We start from the raw sequence: 17,756 nt of genomic DNA, 5'->3' as shown, positions 1-17,756 counted from the left end.
TGAGGCTGATTTTGAACTCAGGTCTCCCTGATTTTGGGCCCAGATTTCTAGCCACTGTGCCAGCAGCTGCTTCTAATGGATGTGTCCATGATATATGTACCGATGACCAAAAATTATAAGTTGTCCGTCCAACTACATATCATAATCTAGACTATAGACATTCCGCATCCACTCGTTTGGGCAGCAGATGGAATGTTCAAATCTGACCTCGGATACGTACAAGCTTTGTGACCTTGGGCAAATAACTTTACCTCTATTTCCCTCAGTTTTCTTAAATGTAAAATGAGGATAAGAATGGCACCTAGCTCAAAGGGCTGTTGTGAAGATAAACCGAGGTAATATTTACAAAGTGCTTAGCACAGTATCTGGTACATGGTTTGTTGGTTGTTGTCCTCTGTTCTCAAAAGGGACCAAAATGACATCACTATGTTGGGATCCCCGTACAGTGTGTCTGACTGTGGCTGATAAGACCAATCCAAGCTCGGAAGGCTCTTACCACAGACTGGGCAGAAACAGGACATTTGGAGTGGAGAAGTCTCTAAATTTGTGCATCTTACAGCTCTTCTGAGCTACTGCAATTCTGCTTTGCCCATAGGGCACAGTGTCTTCTTTGATGTGGGCACACCATCTTGGATGGTCTTATGCTACTGTCTCCCATGTCTCATAATCAGTTCCAAAGTTCTTCAGAAAGACCTTGACTGTGTCCTTATATTGTTTCTTCTGACCTCCATGTGAGTGCTTGCCTTTCTATGAGTTCTTTGTAAAATAGTCTTTTAGGCAAAAGTACATTTGGCATTCAAACAATGTGGCCAGCTGATCAGAATTGCACTCTCTACAACAGAATGAATGCTTGGCAGTTCAGCTTGAGAAAGGACCTTGGTGTCTGACACCTTATTCTACCAGGTGTTCTTCGGAATCTTCTTAAGACACTTCAAGTGGAAGCGATTCACTTTCCTGGCATGGCACTGGTATACTGACCAGATTTCACGGGCATACAACAATGAGGTCTACACAACAGCTTTGTAGACCTTTAGTTTTGGTAGGCAGTCTAATACCTCTTTTCTCCCACACTTTCCTTTAGAGCCTCCCAAACACTGTGTGCGTCAACCTCGTTATCACTGTGTTCATCCCTGGAAAGTACGCCACCAAGGTAAGTGAACTTATCCATAGCATTCAAAACTTCTCCATTTGTTGTAACCAATGGTTCCACCTATGGGTGGAGCAGTGCTGGCTGATGGAGAACCTCTGTTTTCTTGGTATTGATTATCAGGCCAAAATTAGCACAAGCAGCAGAGAATTGATCCATACTTTGTTGCATCTCAGCCACAGAGGCTGCACTGAGTGCATAATCATCTATGAAGAAAAAGTCATGCACCAACACTCCCTCCATTTTAGTTTTGGCTTGTAGCCTTTTCATGTTAAGTAATTTACTATCAGTGCAGTAGCTGACTTTGATAGCATTTTCATCCTTGTTGAAGGCCTCTGACAACATAGTAAATGCTATATAAATAACAGCTATTGTATTTTTTTCCAGGGCAGAAAGTTAAGACGAACCTTTTTACGGGATTGCATAAATCCCATAAATCAGAAGATTCTGCAATATACAGGAGCTCTGTGCAATCGGCACAAAGACATCCACAATAAGAACATCTGGAGGGCCTCACTATCTCTAGAGAATCCCTCTTCCATTTGGACTCTTCAGTGAACACTGTCCAGTGCAATAGGGACTGCCTTTGGTGAGTATTCTTCTCCTTATTTCAACAACTCTAGATTTCTCCCTAAAACAAAAGCTCATCTTTTAAAATATTTATTTCATAAATGTTTACTGACATCATTTTTTCATCACTTACATTTCCCTACATATCTCTCCCCCTCTCCCTCCCAAAGATACATCCTTTCTAACAAAGAAGAAAAAAAAGAATTCAAAAAGCAGATCATCAAAACTAATTGAGATATTAAAAAAGTCTACCATTACACTGGAAGGCAGCAATGTAGTTTGAATAGAGCACTGCTACTAGAGTCAGGAAGACAGGTTCAAATTCTGCCTCAGACACTGACCAGCTGCATGATGCTGGGCAAGTTATGTAAGTAATCAAAGTCTCAGTTTCCTTTGCTGTAGAATGAAGGGGCTGGCATCAATAGTCTCTGAGGTTCCTTTCAGTTCTGAATCTATGATCCTATTACATGCAGCTTCTCATACTCATACCATCCATGTGGCATGCATGCACATGCGTGCTCACACACACACACACATACTTCCTCAAATAGGTAGGGAAAAACAAGCTTATGATTCTACTGTACTCAGTTTCAGTTGTTTTGTGGTGGTTGTTCTTTCCATTTACATTGTTATAGTCATAGTATATATTATTTTCCTGGTTCTGTTTCAGTTCATTTGTTGTCTCCTGCTTCTATCTGTCATATTCATCATTTCTTACAGTATAGTATTGTTGCATTACATTTATATACAATTAGATTTTCCATTTCCAAGTCAACAGGCATCAACTTTGTCCCTAGTACTTTGCTACCATGAAACAATATTGCTATAAATATTTTTTTTTATTTTGGGGGGACTTTTCTTTTTGTCATTGGCCTACCTGGGATATATCCTGAGCAGTGGAATCTCTGGGTCAAAGACCAACATCTTGCATGCCACAATAAACTCAAAATGGATATATGACCTAAATATTAAAGGTCATACCATAAAAATATTAGAAGAGAATTAGATCAGTTACTTTTCACAGCTATGATTAGGGGTTAAATTCTTAACCAAGCAAGGGACAGGGGCAATTACAAAAGATAAAACAGAAAATTTTGATCACATTAAGTTGAAAAGCTTTTATATGAACAAAATCAATGCAAAGAGGATAAGAAAGGAAGTAGCTGACTATGAGAAATCTTTTTATCAAATAATCTTTGAAAGGAGTCTGACAGCCAATATATATAGACAACAAACTGAAATGTGACCACAAGTCAAATAAGTGGTCAAAAGATATGAACAAAGACTTCTCAAAAGAAGAATTGCAAATTGTTAACAACCATATGACAGACCACTCCAAATTGCTAAAAATAAGAGAAATGCAAATCAAAACAGCTCAAAGATTTTTTTCACACCTGTCTTTTCAACAACAATATTTTTTTATGTATGGTTGGGAGGTGGGGAATTCTAGTTTCCAAAGAATTAAAGTTAAAGGTCACCCAGAAGGCAATAAAGAGTCACATGGTATATATCAGTAGGCTGCAACACAATACCAACCAAGAACTATGCCAGAGAAACAATATGAAAGATATCACTAGAGAGATATACAATCAGAAAAGGTGAGACAGTCATACAGAGAGAGTTTGTGGTAACCAGCGAACTACCCATTTGCCTTGCTGGTTTCAAAGCAATGCCAAGAGAACTAGGCGAAGGTGCTCAGCCGGTTGGGTGGGTCTCAGGAGAAGGATCTGTGGGCATACATCCAACAAAATCATACAGGGTATGTAGGCATGAATGCTTTGTGGTCTGTATCACTGAAGGGAGTAACCAAGTGAGCAAGATCACATAACTATCAAACTTGAGAAATATCTATGATGAGCACCTTGGTACTATTTAAAGTGTAATCTCAATTTTGACTCATTCCCTTGCACTGAGAAATTCATATCTATTGATATGGACAAAGTACATTTTCCAAGTTATCCCCAAAGGAGTCAAATGGGTAGAAATATAATAACATTCAAGGTTCTTACTTGATTTTTTCTATTATCATGCATCAGAAAGAAAATACTACATTTGCCCTTTTCATTAGAATGATGTGGATTTTTTATCCAAAGGAGCTTCCTCCAACTTCCAGATAAGCTTGTAATGACTTTTTTATAGTTGGAGATAAATGATCATCAAGAACTATTCACTCTTTACTCAGTCTGAGCTGGCTTTCTATAAATGAGCAACTAATCTTTATCTTCCCATTTTTTAGGCTCATCTATAAATCCCAACCTATAGAAACAAGATTTCTCATCCAATGTTGCCAAGCTATGTGCAAAGCATTGGCCTCAGGGAATTTATTGAGACCTAAAGAGTTATGTTGTTAGAATGATTCACTTAACAACCTTTTAATTTATAACATAAGCAATTACCATTAGAATATGACAGACTGGAGAGGTTTCTATAATTTTTCTCTGTAGATAATAGTACTGTCTTTATATAGCATACATATATATGTATATTAGATAGATATAGTATATAGCAACACTAAAAAGTTGATATCCTGACATTCATTTATTCATGTATTAAATAAACATTTACTATTATGGGCCAAACACTGTGCTATGCATTAAAGGAGATATGAAGTTTATATAATACACAGTTCCTACCTAGGTATTAAGATCTGTTATTTGTATGCTGCTGAGGATCTACAAATGTTGGAAGTACCCTTTAAATTCAGCACCCATAAGCAAAACCCAAGTGTCCCTACCCTGGCTATTTGCTTTGTGCCAAGACAGTCCTTACCACTTCCTCTTGATCCTCCTCAATATTACTCAATACCCAATAACGAAGTTGACTACATTTTTCTCTCTTTTTAACTGGTCATTTTGATATCATGAAGACAAAGCCTCAGAAATTCATACTAGAATGATCTGTATTGGCTCTAACATTCTACCCACTGACTTCAACATTCTTCATTTTTGAGAGCCTCTCCGTCAATTGGTGTTTTAAAATTTTTATTTGAGTTTCAGTAAGGGAGAAAAAGCCAGCAAAAGGAAAGAACAGAAGTGGAGAAAAGCAGGAAAAATACCTATCCAATGGTAAATACTTTCAGAATAAATTTCAGAATGCCTGAAGGAAATGATATCCAGAAGGAAAGTAAGGGTTGGGAAATTTCTGTCAAAGAGGATGTGTGCATTTGAATGCTTCATCTTCATATTAACAACATCATTGAATTTACTTCTTTAGCATCCTGTGAATTCATAAGGGATTATCATGAAAGGAATAAAAATAAGTGATTTCCATTAAAGGACCCTAGCTTGTATCATTCTCTACAAGGTAGTACTCATACACACTCTCACATACCCTTTTTTCAGATACATTTCTCTAAGATAGACATACAGATGGACTTGTTCAATAGCTGCTCATGCGTGTCTGGGCAACATTCATTTTTCATCCACTTTGTTTTGCCAGTATGCATGGTTAGACCTTTTATCTTTTTAAAAAATGTATTTACTTTAAACATTCTTTTTAAATTTTGAATTCCAAATTCTCCTTTCTCTTACACCCTCCCACAACCCACTGAGAAGGCAAGCAATAGGATGTCAATTATACATGTGAAATCATGCAAAACATATTTCCTTATTAGCCATATTTCCAAAAAATCAAGAAATATAAAGTGAGAAAATTATACTTCAATTTGCACTCAGAGTTCATCAGTTTTCTCTGTAGAGGTGGATAGCATTTTTTCATCATGAGTTCTTTGGAACTGTCTTGGATCACTGTATTGATCAGAGTAACCAAGTCTCTGCTGATTATCATTACAACATTACTGCTACTGTGCACAATGATCTCCCAGTTCTTCTCACTTCACTTTGCATCAGTTCACATAGGTCTTACCATCTTTTTCTGAAATCACTCCCCTCGTCATTTCTCATAGCACAGTAGTACTCCATTACAACTACACACCACAATTTGTTCAGCCATTCCCCAATTGATGAACATCCCCTCAACTTCTAATTCTTTGCCACCACAAAAAGAGATGTTATAAATATTTTGGACATATAGTTCCTTTTCCTTTTTCTTTCATCTCTTCAAGATACAGACCTAGTAGTGGTGTTACTGGGTCAAAGAGTATGTACAGATTTACAGCCTTTTGGATCTACTTCCAAATTGTTCTCCAGAATGGTAGGACCAGTTGACAACTCTACCAACAATTCATTAGTGTACTTATTTTTCCCTCATCTGCTCCAGCATTGGTCATTTCTGATAGGTGTGAGGTGGTGCCTCAGAGTTGTTTTAATTTACATTTCTCTAATCAATAGTTGTTTACAGCATTTTTTTCATATGACTATAGATAGTTTTGATTTCTTGTTCTCAAACCTGCCTCTTCATATCCTTTGACCATTTATCAATTGGGAAATGACATATTCTTAAAAAATTTGACTCAGTTTTCTATATATTTGAGAAATAAGGCTTTTATCAGAAACACTTGCTGTAAAAATTGTTTCACATCTTTCTGCTTTCTGGGAAATGAAAATTAAAGCAAATATTACAAATAATGGAAAGGCTATGGGAGGGTAGGCACTCTTCTTTTGAATAATGCTTAATCTTTATAATTTAGCTACATTCATTTTTTTTTATTTTTGCATGTGTAGTTATTCTTTCCATTTCCATTGCTATGGTTACCATGTATATTGCTTTCTTTACTCTGCTTACTTCACTCTGCATCAGTTCATATAGATCTTTCCACGCTTCTCTGTATTCATCATACATGTCATTTCTTATTGTATAGTAATATTCCACTGCTTTCATTTACCTCAATTTGTTTAGCCACTCCCCAATCTATGTGCATATATTTTGTTTTTAATTTTTTGCTATCATAAAAAATGTGGCCATAAATATTTTTATATCTATGAGACTTTCCTTTTATCAATGATTTTCTTAGTGTATAAGGCTAGTAATAAGTCTCTAGATCAAAGGGTATGGGCATTTTAGTCACTTTATTTGCATAATTCCAAATTGCTTTCCAACATATTATACCAATTCACAGCTCCACCCATGATGTGTTAGTGTGTCTATCATCCCACAACCCTTCCAACATTGACTATTACCATTTTTGTCATCTTTGCCAATTTGCAGAGTATTAGGCAGAACCTCAGATTTGATTTATTTGCATTTCCCATATTATTAACGATTTAGAGCATTCTTTCAAGGGGTCGAGAATACTTTGCATTTCTTCTTTTGAAAACTGTTCATACTCTTTGACCGCTTATTTATTGGAGAATGGCTGATGATTACATATATACATATACATATATACATACATATATATAACCACTTTCATTCATATCCTAGATGCATTAATAATGTTTGTACAAAAGCTTTTCAATTTCATGTAATCAAAGTAATCTATTCTATCCTTTACAATTGCCCCATTTCTAGTTCAGTTAAGAATACATCTCCTATCCATAACTGTGAGAGGCATATGATCTGTTTCTCTTCTAATTTTTTCATAGCCTGTTCTTTAATATTAAGGCTGTGTATCCATTTAAAATGTATTATAGAAGATGTTGTAAGATGTTGGTCTAATCCTAATTTTCTGCCAGACTGCTTTCCAGTTTTCCTCAGGAGTTTTTTTTTTATCAAATAGGGAGTTCTTTCCTAGGTAATTTTTGTCTTCCACTTTATCTAACACTGGATTGTTATGTTTCTTTTGTTTCTGATTCTCACTTGTCTGGTCTGCTTCATCAATTTCACTCTCTACTCTTTAGCTAGTATCTGATAATTTTCTTTGTTTGTTTTGGCAGGGCAATTGAGGTTAAGTGACTTGCCCAAGGTCACACAGCTAGTAAATGTGTCAAGTGTCTGAGGCCAGATTTGAACTTAGGTCCTCCTGACTCCAGGGCCGGTGCTCTACTCACTGCGCCACCTAGCTGCCCCAATATCTGATAGTTTTGATGATTGCTGCTTTATGATATAGTTTGAGACCTGGAAGTGCTATTCCCTCTTTGTCCCTATTTCTTTTCATCATTTCCCTTGATTTTCTAGATCTTTTGTTAGACTACTTTATTGTGAATTACTGTAGATTTCACTGAGAAATGTTTGTGGTATTCTAGAGCGCAATGTACAAGGTGGTTAATAAATAGAATCATTTGGAGAGCCCCAATATCAAGAAGGAATCTTTTTCATTTGGAATTTGTATTTTTAAAAAAAAACCTTCAAGACAGTGCCTTTACCCCTTGTTTGATATCAATGTTCAGCACATCACTGAACAAATTTTTCTTTGCAATGGCTTGTACTATTGAGTCTTATATAATTTTAACATATGTATACACGAGAGAAATTGCAGTTAAAAAGACATGTCAAAGTTGGAATTTTGTTCTATTGACTCAAATGTTTTTTAAAGGCAACAAACAATAGGACATATCTTCTAATATTTTGTATTCTTTACACTATTCAGTCAAGTATGTGACTGCAAAATAAGTTGTCTGCTGTTAAAAAAAATTTCTGCAGAACCCTGCCTATTCCCATCTCCTGATTGTATTAAAGATATCATTCATGCATGCAGAGACAATTCTCATAAAACATATATACAAGTGAAAAGGTAGTCTCATAAAGTTGGTAGTTGCTGACGTCTTCTCCACTGTCAAAAATGCTGTCTGATATCTTTTCCATTTTAAGGGAATCTTCCCATCTTTGAGATCTTGAAAACCAATCCACAAGTGCCTTTTAAATCATCTTGCTTCTGGCACAACATCCTTCAGTATGTATCTGATGCAAACCAGCCACATTAACTACTTTTTCTGTCCCAATGCTAAATTTTAAAGTTACGTTGCCAGTAATAGAAATACTAGCTTAGAATCATTACATAGCTAGCAAAGGCCAGCATTCTTCTATAATGAAACTGCTAGTAAATCAATAATAAAAATAATAGCTAACATTTATATAGCGCTTACTATGTGCCAGGCGCTGTGCTTAGTGGTTTACAATTATTATCTCACTTGATCCTCACAACAATCCTGGGAGATAGGTGCTATCATTATCATCCTCATTTTACAAATGAGGAAACTAAGACAAAAAGAGGTTAAGTGACTCACCCAGAGTCACAGAACTGTTAAGTGTCTGACGCCAGATTTGAAATCAGGTCTTCTTAACTTCAGGCCCAATGAGCATTCTATCCACCGAGCAATAGAACTTAAAAGAAAGCATAATGGATTGCAGGGGTGGGGAATGTGCAGCCTCGAGGCCACACGTGGCCCTCAAGGTCCTCAAGTGTGGCCCCAGTCAAAGGCCACATTTGAGGACCTAGAGGGCCACGTGTGGCCTCGAGGCTGCACGCTCCCCACCCCTGGATTAGGGCATACTTTCTTATATTTTGAAGAGAGGATTCCTTGGAATGACAAGAATTTTTTATTAAAACACAATATCATTTGAATTGACCACATTTAGGAAAGTAAAGTCATACTCATTCTAGCTTGTACGTGTCCATTATTAGGCCAGCTTTTTCAACCACAAAAGCAAATGATATTTCATTCACCAGTAACAGGGGATTCTATATGGTAAAAATCACAGCTTGACTTGGAATTCATTTGGAATGACAAAAGCACTGAGTTTCTGAAGCATCAAAGTCTAAAAATCAACAGTGTTGATCACTGCCCCAAGAGTAATCATTATAACATAAGGATCAAATAATACTATCACTGGAAAGTGGGCAGAGAAAGAAAAGCACATGTATGCATGTATACACACCTAATGCCACACACACCTAATATCTTTTTGGTCCGCCATGAAAAATGATACTTTCATTTCAGTATGTAAACAATAGGGGCTGTGTTCAGTAAAACAACTTGTAAAAAGCTTATGATCACACAAACTAGGTAACGCAGGTCAAGCGCTCAATGGTGCAATTGTATTTTATGCCTCAGCCTTGCTAATTATTTGAGTGGATTTCTGAAACCCAGAGGCATGACCTTAACATGATGAAGAATATTACCTTTGAGAAATGCAGACTTGACCAACAGGCTAAGCAACTAACTCCAAGGGCAGTGAGTTTTCCTAATACATACCAATTAAGTCACTAACTATGTCTCTGAGACAATTAGCCTAGTGTCCTCTATCTCAGTTTCTATAACTGTGAAAATATCAACTCGTCTCTACATGGCAAAGGTAAGCGAGCCAGGTAGAGCCAAGTCACCATCTTAATGACTGGAGAATACCACTCCCACTGGTGACAGGCCTATGCCTCTATCTATAAAAACATGTAGTTAGTCAACAAAAAGTATTAAGCTTTTACTGTGTGTCAGGCACTGTTCTAAATGCTAGTGATAGAAAAATAAACAAAAATAAAGGCATAACCTGCCCCCCAAAAACTTATACTCTCATAGAGAAAAACAGCACACAGACAAAAGCTGGCAATCAAAGGAAGGAATGAAGGAGAAGGGGAGGTGCCTGGCACAGGGCCAGGGTTTTGAAGTCTAGAAGCCAGGGATAGGGTCAGGAGGGGGATGAGTCCCAACCTGCCCCTACACATACACAAAATGGAGGATGCTTCAGGAACAGATGAACATTTCAGTTTATGAAAGCAGAAGAAGTGAGTGTATATTCCGCATTAAAGAGGCCCTAGGCACTGGGGGAAATTCTAGAAAGAGATAGTATATTTAGAAGTCTGGGAAAGAGGACCAAGGTCAGGAGGAGAATGGCAACATACAAAAAAATATGTATACATAAATAGGATAAATACAGTACACACGGAAAATAACCTTCGAGGGAAAGTATCAAGGAAGAGGAGTGGGGTGGCAGAGTGGACAGGGAAAGGTCTTCTGCAGAAGATGGGACTGAGCTATGGAAGTCAGGAGGAGAGTAGCTACCCCACATTCCAATAATGGGAGATAGCCCGTGAAAAGGCCCAGAGTCAGGAGATGGAACATTGGGTAAAGGAAGGCCTGTGTAGCTGGGTCCCAGTGGACACAGGAGGCAGAAAAGTATAAGACTAGGTTGTAAAGGGCTTAAATGTCAAAGAGAGGACTTTATATGTGATCCTGGAGTTCGGGAGCCATTAGAGTTTATTGATTATGGGGGGAGGGGGTATGACATGGTCAGTTGTATGCTTTAGGAAAATCCCACCTGCAGTTCAGTGAAAAATGAATTGGAGCAGAGGAGAGATGTGAAGGAGGGAGACCAATTAAAGGATAGCTGTGACAGTTCAGGCAGGAGGCGATGAAGTCATTAACTAGCATGGTAGCTGTGTGAGTAGAGAGAAGAGGACATGTTTATGTGACATTTATGTAAGAGAGATGTGGCGCTAGCTGATCCATCTAGATGTCTTCTACACATTGCTGTGATTCTATCCACCAGAGAATCAGGAGCAAGCAGTGGCTGACTCTAAGGGGAGGGGATTGGGTTCAAGGCAGAAGAGAAATGCTCAAGATGTCACATACATCCCATTCCATAGTATGCGTAACTTACATAACCCAGTGGGTACCTGGCATTCAGGATACTGGGTAGAAAAGCACAAATAAGAGGAGGAGGGAGGAAGAAAAAGGAGGAAAGGAGAGAGGAGGAGGAGGAAGAGAAGGAAAAGAATAAGAACAAGAAAGAAGAAATAGGAGATATTTTTAGAGGCTACAAGGACATTTATTCAGCACCCTAGTAGATGTAATCTGGTAAATGCTCTCCCTAGTGGCCTGAAGGAACTGAAACAATTCCTGCCACTCCCCTCCCCAAGTGAGCAGTTTCTATTTGAGCAGTTACCCATGTAAGTACTTATCTTGTAACAGAACTCTCACAAGGTAAAGAGAACTTTGACCCCAGAGTGCCAACATCTAGGGGACATACTTCTTCAGGGGGCATGCTTCTTCCTGGTGGCTAGCAACATTCCGAAACCTGACATCACAGTCTCTACTTGCCCAGGCATTACTGTTGGAAAAGGGCTCAGGGCCCTCCATCCCTTTCCGCTATGCTCCAACCCCATGGCTCCCAAGGATGGACCACTCTGTCTCCCAGCACAAATGCAACTGCCAATCAGACTAGCTACTTTACCATCAGACTATCTTCCCAAACTGTTTTCACCCCAGGTGAAAAAAAAAATTCCTAGCTATGTCTCTGCTTGCTTCATCTGAACCAAAGCTGACTCTCTCTACAAGAGCTATAATTTTCTGCTTAACTCCTCCCTGCACAGGAAGAAAACTTTTCTACCTATTCCTCTCCCATGTTCATGACACCCTTGGGGCAACTTTCATCCAGGTCAAGAAGAGAACACAATTAGGGAGACTCATTTCACACCTATGGCAAACAGATACAAATTATATTCCTCTGTGGCTTCCCTAGGAAGATTTATACAAGTGCAGTCTTCAGACTAGCAAGTTTAAGAACGAAGCTCACTGTACTGTGTAAATCATTAATGGCAATCATTTCTGCACTCCAGGAACCATACTTTCTGCACATTAAGTAACTATTTTAAGAGATTTCACGTCTGGATTTGGTTTAGATAAATGAATCATAATTCAAATGTTTATGTGAAATTGATGTAACTCCCAGTGCCTGAGACTTTACTTCCTCAAATCAAGCAACTAAATTTTCCAACAGATTTAAATATCAAACAAGTGTGTTACTAATTCTTGCTGTTGGAGGCCATCTTTAGAAATCCCGGTACCTAATTAATTCTTTCTTATTTATGCTCATGACATTTTGCCTTTGTTTAATCCACAATGCCAATCTGGCACTTAAATGTGGGAACTCTGAGTTTTAGTTAGCCCAGATTTTGGCTGCATTGGTTGAAAGAAGTGACTATGAAAGGGTAAAAATTATTCTCCTTCATAAAGTGTTGGGAGAAGATCAAGACACATGTACATTTCCATATGGTTTTTAGTTCTTTGGCAAACACCCTCTTTGGATGGAAATAGGGCATGTGACAGGTTACATGTCTACATGCCAAATTTTGTTCATGAAGAAATATGGCCGCACTCCTTGATTTCAATAAGAGTTTGCTGCATAGAATCAGTGGCAAGATACATCCATTTTCTGCACTTTCATTAAAAGTACAATGTATTCTGACTCTGTCATAGAGTCAGGGAGAAAAACCAAGTATATGAAGGCTTGAAAGAATGGGAAGCATATGTGTAGTATATTACCTCCTGTTCCAAGTCTGGGCCAACTGGGCCTGGAACAAAAACTATCATCTGATGGCCCGATGGCCTAACATTTATCTGATTTCTTCAGAAACAGGTGCTCCAATTTCTCAAGCACTGACTACAACAGGACAGATGATTCCCACCTCATCCTCCACCTCAATGAATTCCTTAAACAGAATAGTTGTTTCAAAATTTCAAAATACTTCTGGGTCCAAAGCATTTTTTGTCTTCCTATTTTGGTTTACATAATAAAATTAGGGAAGAAGTTCAAGGATAAGTTGGGGAGAATATAACAAAGCAGTTATTTGGCCTAATTCAGAATAATTTTTTAATAAAGCTAATTGTTTCCTACAGAATTCAGTCAGTCATGGGCTACACACACACACACACACACACACACACACACACACACACACAAATGGCGCAAGCTAAAGTTTATCTCTTTCTTTGGGTTTTTTTTTAATAATAGGAACCTGATCTTTAAGACCTAGCCTTTCTCCATCCAATAAAGTGACTGTTCACCAGTCATGTCCCTTCCTTTTTTTTGTCTTTGATTTTTGGCAGTGCAATTGGGGTTAAGTGAGTTGCCCAAGGTCACACAGCTAGTACATGTGTCAAGTGTCTTAGGCCGGATTTGAACTCAGGTCCTCCTGACTCCAGGGCCAGTGCTCTACTCACTGCGCCACCTAGCTGCCCCAGTCATGTCCCTTCCTGATGCATGGTACACCCCCCCCTTCCCTTTTGTACTATTCTTTCTCTAAAATTCCCATGTATGGCTCTTCCAGTTTCCTTTCTCATTAAAGTCTCCCTGATTTTGAGGTCAGACATATGAAGTGATGATGGACCTGGGAATCCCAACAAGAGCTTTGTGTAACCATGACAAGTCCTTGGAACACTCTCTTCCTTCCTCCTGCCAGGGCCCTAAAGACCACCCTACCTGAGGCTCCCTTAAGGCATCCCTAGCTGTACCCCTTGACTGACTTTCCTAATCCCTCTTTGGAAATATCAATCCAGTCCCAGTTCAGAGAGTTCAGATGAAATGTTCTAGTTTGGAGGTATCAGATGCCACCTCAGTGTAAGACGAGATGTTTCCCTATTACCTTTCCACTGTTACCTCTCTCCTTTCTCTGCCCCCTCCAGCCTGTTGCCTTGGGTATCTCTAGTTAAGTCATGTGGCTGTCCTGGAGACTTGTTAACCAAAAGGACTTAGCATTGTCTAACATGCCTAACTCTTCTGCAAAGAAGTATCCTGGCAAAGGACCCCAACATTCCTCTTCAGATTTAATAATCTTAAAATATCCTAATGTAGAGTGTCCCAAAAGTCTGAGTGTAGTTTTAAGGTTTAGTAGACATTTAAACTATAAATTAATAGATATTTAAACTATTAAAGCTTAAAACTCCACTTAGACTTTTGGGACACTATCACAGAAAATAAGAGAAGCCATTCAAAGTCAGAAAACATTTTATTTTTTTCTAACAAGATAATAAAATTGAAAATTAACTATCCTTTAAAAAGAGTTTACAAATATGCCTCATTACTCTTTAGAAGAGATCTCCTGGATTCTCTCGTTCCTGCGGCATTCCTGGGTCCACTTGCTCCCTTTCTCGCGGCCCCTCCTTCTCCGTGGAGACTTCTGCTATCCTCAAGGATGGCTACTCCTCCAGATTCACAGGCCCCCATGGAACCAGACTGCAGCCCAAGTTCTTCGGTGCTGGAGAATGCACAGCTTCGTAAGCTGTTCGTTGGGAGGCTCAACCCGAACACTGACAAGTTTGGCCTCCGGAAACATTTTGAGGCCTTCGGCAGTCTCACAGACTGTGTAGTGGTGATAAACCCCAAAACCGGTCGTTCCCGCTGTTTTGGCTTCGTCTCTTTCTCCAGCATGAATGAGGCTGATAGAGCCATGGCCGCCTCACCCCATTCAGTGGATGGCAGCCAAGTAGAGTTGAAGCGAGCAGTGCCCTGGGAGGACTCTAATAAGCCAGGGGCCCATGCCCGAGTGAAGAAGATCTTCGTGGGTGGCCTCAAAGATGATGTGGACGAGAGCGACCTGGTGAGACACTTCTCACAGTTTGGACCTGTGGAGAGGGCTGAGATCATCATCAACAAGCAGTCAGGCAAAAGGCGGGGCTTTGGCTTTGTCCACTTCGTTGACCATGACACTGCAGACAAGGCCGCCGTGGTCAGGTTCCAGCCTATCCAAGGCCACCGAGTGGAGATCAAGAAAGCTTTTCCCAAGAAGGACCAGGACTTGCGGAGCCTCGACGCAGGGAGCAGCTGTAACCAGAGACCTTCCAACCAAGCTTATGCAGGGGACCCTGACGCCAAGCCTTCAGAGGATGCTGACCTCAAACCTGATGGAGACTCTGATGCCAAATTTGATGGAAGTTTCATCCCCACACTTGCCTGGGTGCCCTGCCTCAAACCAGCCTGGATCCTTAGCCCCAAACCTGGCTGCATCCCCAGTCCCAAATTAGATTGGGGTGCCAACCCTGATCCTATACCTATGGAGGGCCCAAATCTCAAACCTGTGGGGAGCCCTGACCCTATACCTGTAGGGGAACCCAACCCCAAACCTGCTGGGGAGTCCTTGGCCCCTGAAGCCAAGCCTGGCACTGACCCTGCATCCAACCCAGTGCTCACCTCCAAGTTTGTGTGTAGCCTCAGCCCAGGTCTAGGTGCCGATATCAGCCCTGATGTTAACACAGGTTATGGCCCCAAACCTGAGCCTGGCCCCAAACCTGAGCCTAACCCCAATTCAGGCCTTGACCCCAAACAGGGCCAAAGCCTTAACCGAGGTTTTATCCCCATATCTGGCCCTGGCCCAAGCCCAAACCCAAACCCAAACTCGGGTCTCCTTAGCCCCAGCCCAAGCCCAAAGCCAGGTCTCCCTGGCCCCAGTCCAAGGCCAAACCTGAGCCTTGGCCAGGAGAGTGGCCCCCGCCATCATATCCTAAGCCAAGGCAACCGTGATCAGAGTGGCCGTGATGGAAATGGCATCCACAGTGGAGGGAGCGAGAGCCAGACCAGCAGCAGCCACAGGCAGTACCAAGCAGCCTTTGACCCTATGGAGAGGCGTTGGGGTGGTTGGAAAAATGGGGGAGGATCTTCCAGAGGTGCCCACAGAGGTGGGGCCACTGGCTCTGGGGGCAACTAGGAAGATTTTTTTGTTAACTAGCTGGAGGGATTAGCAGTGCCTTCCGAATCCACCTTTTGGGGCCCCTCCTATTTCTTTTGACCCTTTGCTGATCTGGTGTTCTCTGAAGTCACCTGCTCTTGCCCCTCCCCATTAAGATAGACTGCCCCCTTAATAAATTTCTCTGTTGTAGTCTTCAAAAGAAAAAGAAGAGATATCCTGAAAGCATCACAAAACAAACAAGAGATCACAGAATTGAATTAGTTGTCTTCTGGAGATTGTGAGTATGGGTGCTGAGGGAGTGTGGAAACAAGAAAGGCCTGACCCAAGGGAGCCAAAGAAACACTGTGGAGATGGGAGATCTACTTAGAGCCTGGGAAATGCCTCAAAGTTGGATGAAAATGTTGAGTTTAGGGCCTTACACCAGATAATACTCAGAATTGGAGGACACACACAAGGCAGTGGATCGAAACAAGGTAAACAGTCAAGAGCAGTAAGGTTCTTGATGCTCTGCAATTCTGATACCCGACTATGATATCCTGTTTTGTATCACACAGTTCAACTCGACCCTGCATCTCCAAACACCCTTTACAGCTTCATCCAGATTGGCCTCCAGAGCTGCAGATTTAACATATCGAAAATGAAATTCATCATATCTCCCTGTCCAAGCCAACCCCTTCTCTGGGCTTCCTCGTTCTTGCCAATGACCACATTTCTCCACACATTCTGGCTCTAAACTTCACAATCATTCTGAATTCTTTCCTCTCACACCACACCTTAATTAATTGTCAAGTCCTATTTACCTCTATGATATTTCTCACATACATTGTTTTCTCCTGTTCTAGTCCCACTACCATGCCCCAACTTTAGTTTCTTATTAACCCTTGCTTGGATTTTTTCCAATAAATTTTTCCTCTGATCTCCCTGCCTCCACTTATTCATTCAAAATAGTTTTCTTCATACCTTCATCATTGGAATTCTTTGAAGACTAAACAAAGACTTACTATTACTTTGAGAAAATATCTGAATACACTAACCACTGAACTCTATTCCAGGTACTGTGATAGATTCTGGGGACACAGAAAAGACAACAACAAAAATAACAATAGGTGCTTCCTTCAAGGAGCTTACATTCTATCAGTGTGGAGCAACTGTAAATAAAGTAAATACAAAATAACTGGGAGGGCAAAGATGGAGATTAGAGAACAAGCAATTGGGGAGAAGACACAAACAGGCTTTACGTAGAAGGTGACCCTTTTGGTGAATCTTGTGAGGAGGGAGTGCATACCTGGCATTGATGACAGCCTGGGCAGAGACACAGAGAGGGGGATCAAACACCATGTAACAGCCAAGTGGACAAGGAACAGCAAGAGGACCACTTTGGCTGGAGCGTAGAGTGTATGAAGCAGTTTTCTAACCTGTTTGACTAGATGACCTTAAAAGTCCCTCCCAACTCTAAATCTATGATCCAATGATCTAACCAAGGGACTCAGGACACATTCCAAAGCCTATTCCAGTCTGCCAGCACCTCTAAAAATATCACAGACCGTTAGCCATCTCCCACTGACACATGGAGGTGACACTCAGGCCTCATCTCCACTTGTGACCCATGGTCTATCTCTTTTCTATCACCTTTTCTCTTCTAAGCACACTTTCCCCCAATCTTACTACATTTCACAGGATCATGATTCATTTTACAGAGGTAGAAACTGAGGCCAAGAGAGATGAAGGGACTCACCCAATGGCAGGATCTAAACCTAGGTTCCCCATCTCCAAAGTCAATTTCCATTGGACTACACTCTTCCC

At 40.3% G+C, this 17,756-nt stretch overlaps 1 protein-coding gene across 1 annotated transcript in view; it reads left to right on the top strand.

Annotated features, from left to right (window-relative positions):
* The window catches only part of LOC118832576 (ribonucleoprotein RB97D-like), a 31,526-nt gene extending 14,658 nt beyond the window's left edge, over nucleotides 1-16,868 (top strand). The window contains exons 2-4 of the mRNA XM_036739868.1: nucleotides 1,082-1,150; nucleotides 1,535-1,736; nucleotides 14,360-16,868. Of these exons, the coding sequence (XP_036595763.1) occupies nucleotides 14,463-15,971 (1,509 nt within the window). The 5' untranslated portion in view covers nucleotides 1,082-1,150; nucleotides 1,535-1,736; nucleotides 14,360-14,462 and the 3' untranslated portion in view covers nucleotides 15,972-16,868. The remainder of the gene's footprint in view (nucleotides 1-1,081; nucleotides 1,151-1,534; nucleotides 1,737-14,359) is intronic.
* Nucleotides 16,869-17,756: the final 888 nt, after the last annotated feature.

This window comes from Trichosurus vulpecula, chromosome X (genome assembly GCF_011100635.1).
Source record: "Trichosurus vulpecula isolate mTriVul1 chromosome X, mTriVul1.pri, whole genome shotgun sequence".
Lineage (NCBI taxonomy): Eukaryota > Metazoa > Chordata > Mammalia > Diprotodontia > Phalangeridae > Trichosurus > Trichosurus vulpecula.
Note: the sequence above shows the minus strand (reverse complement) of the source record. Positions and strands in the feature narration are given on the sequence as shown.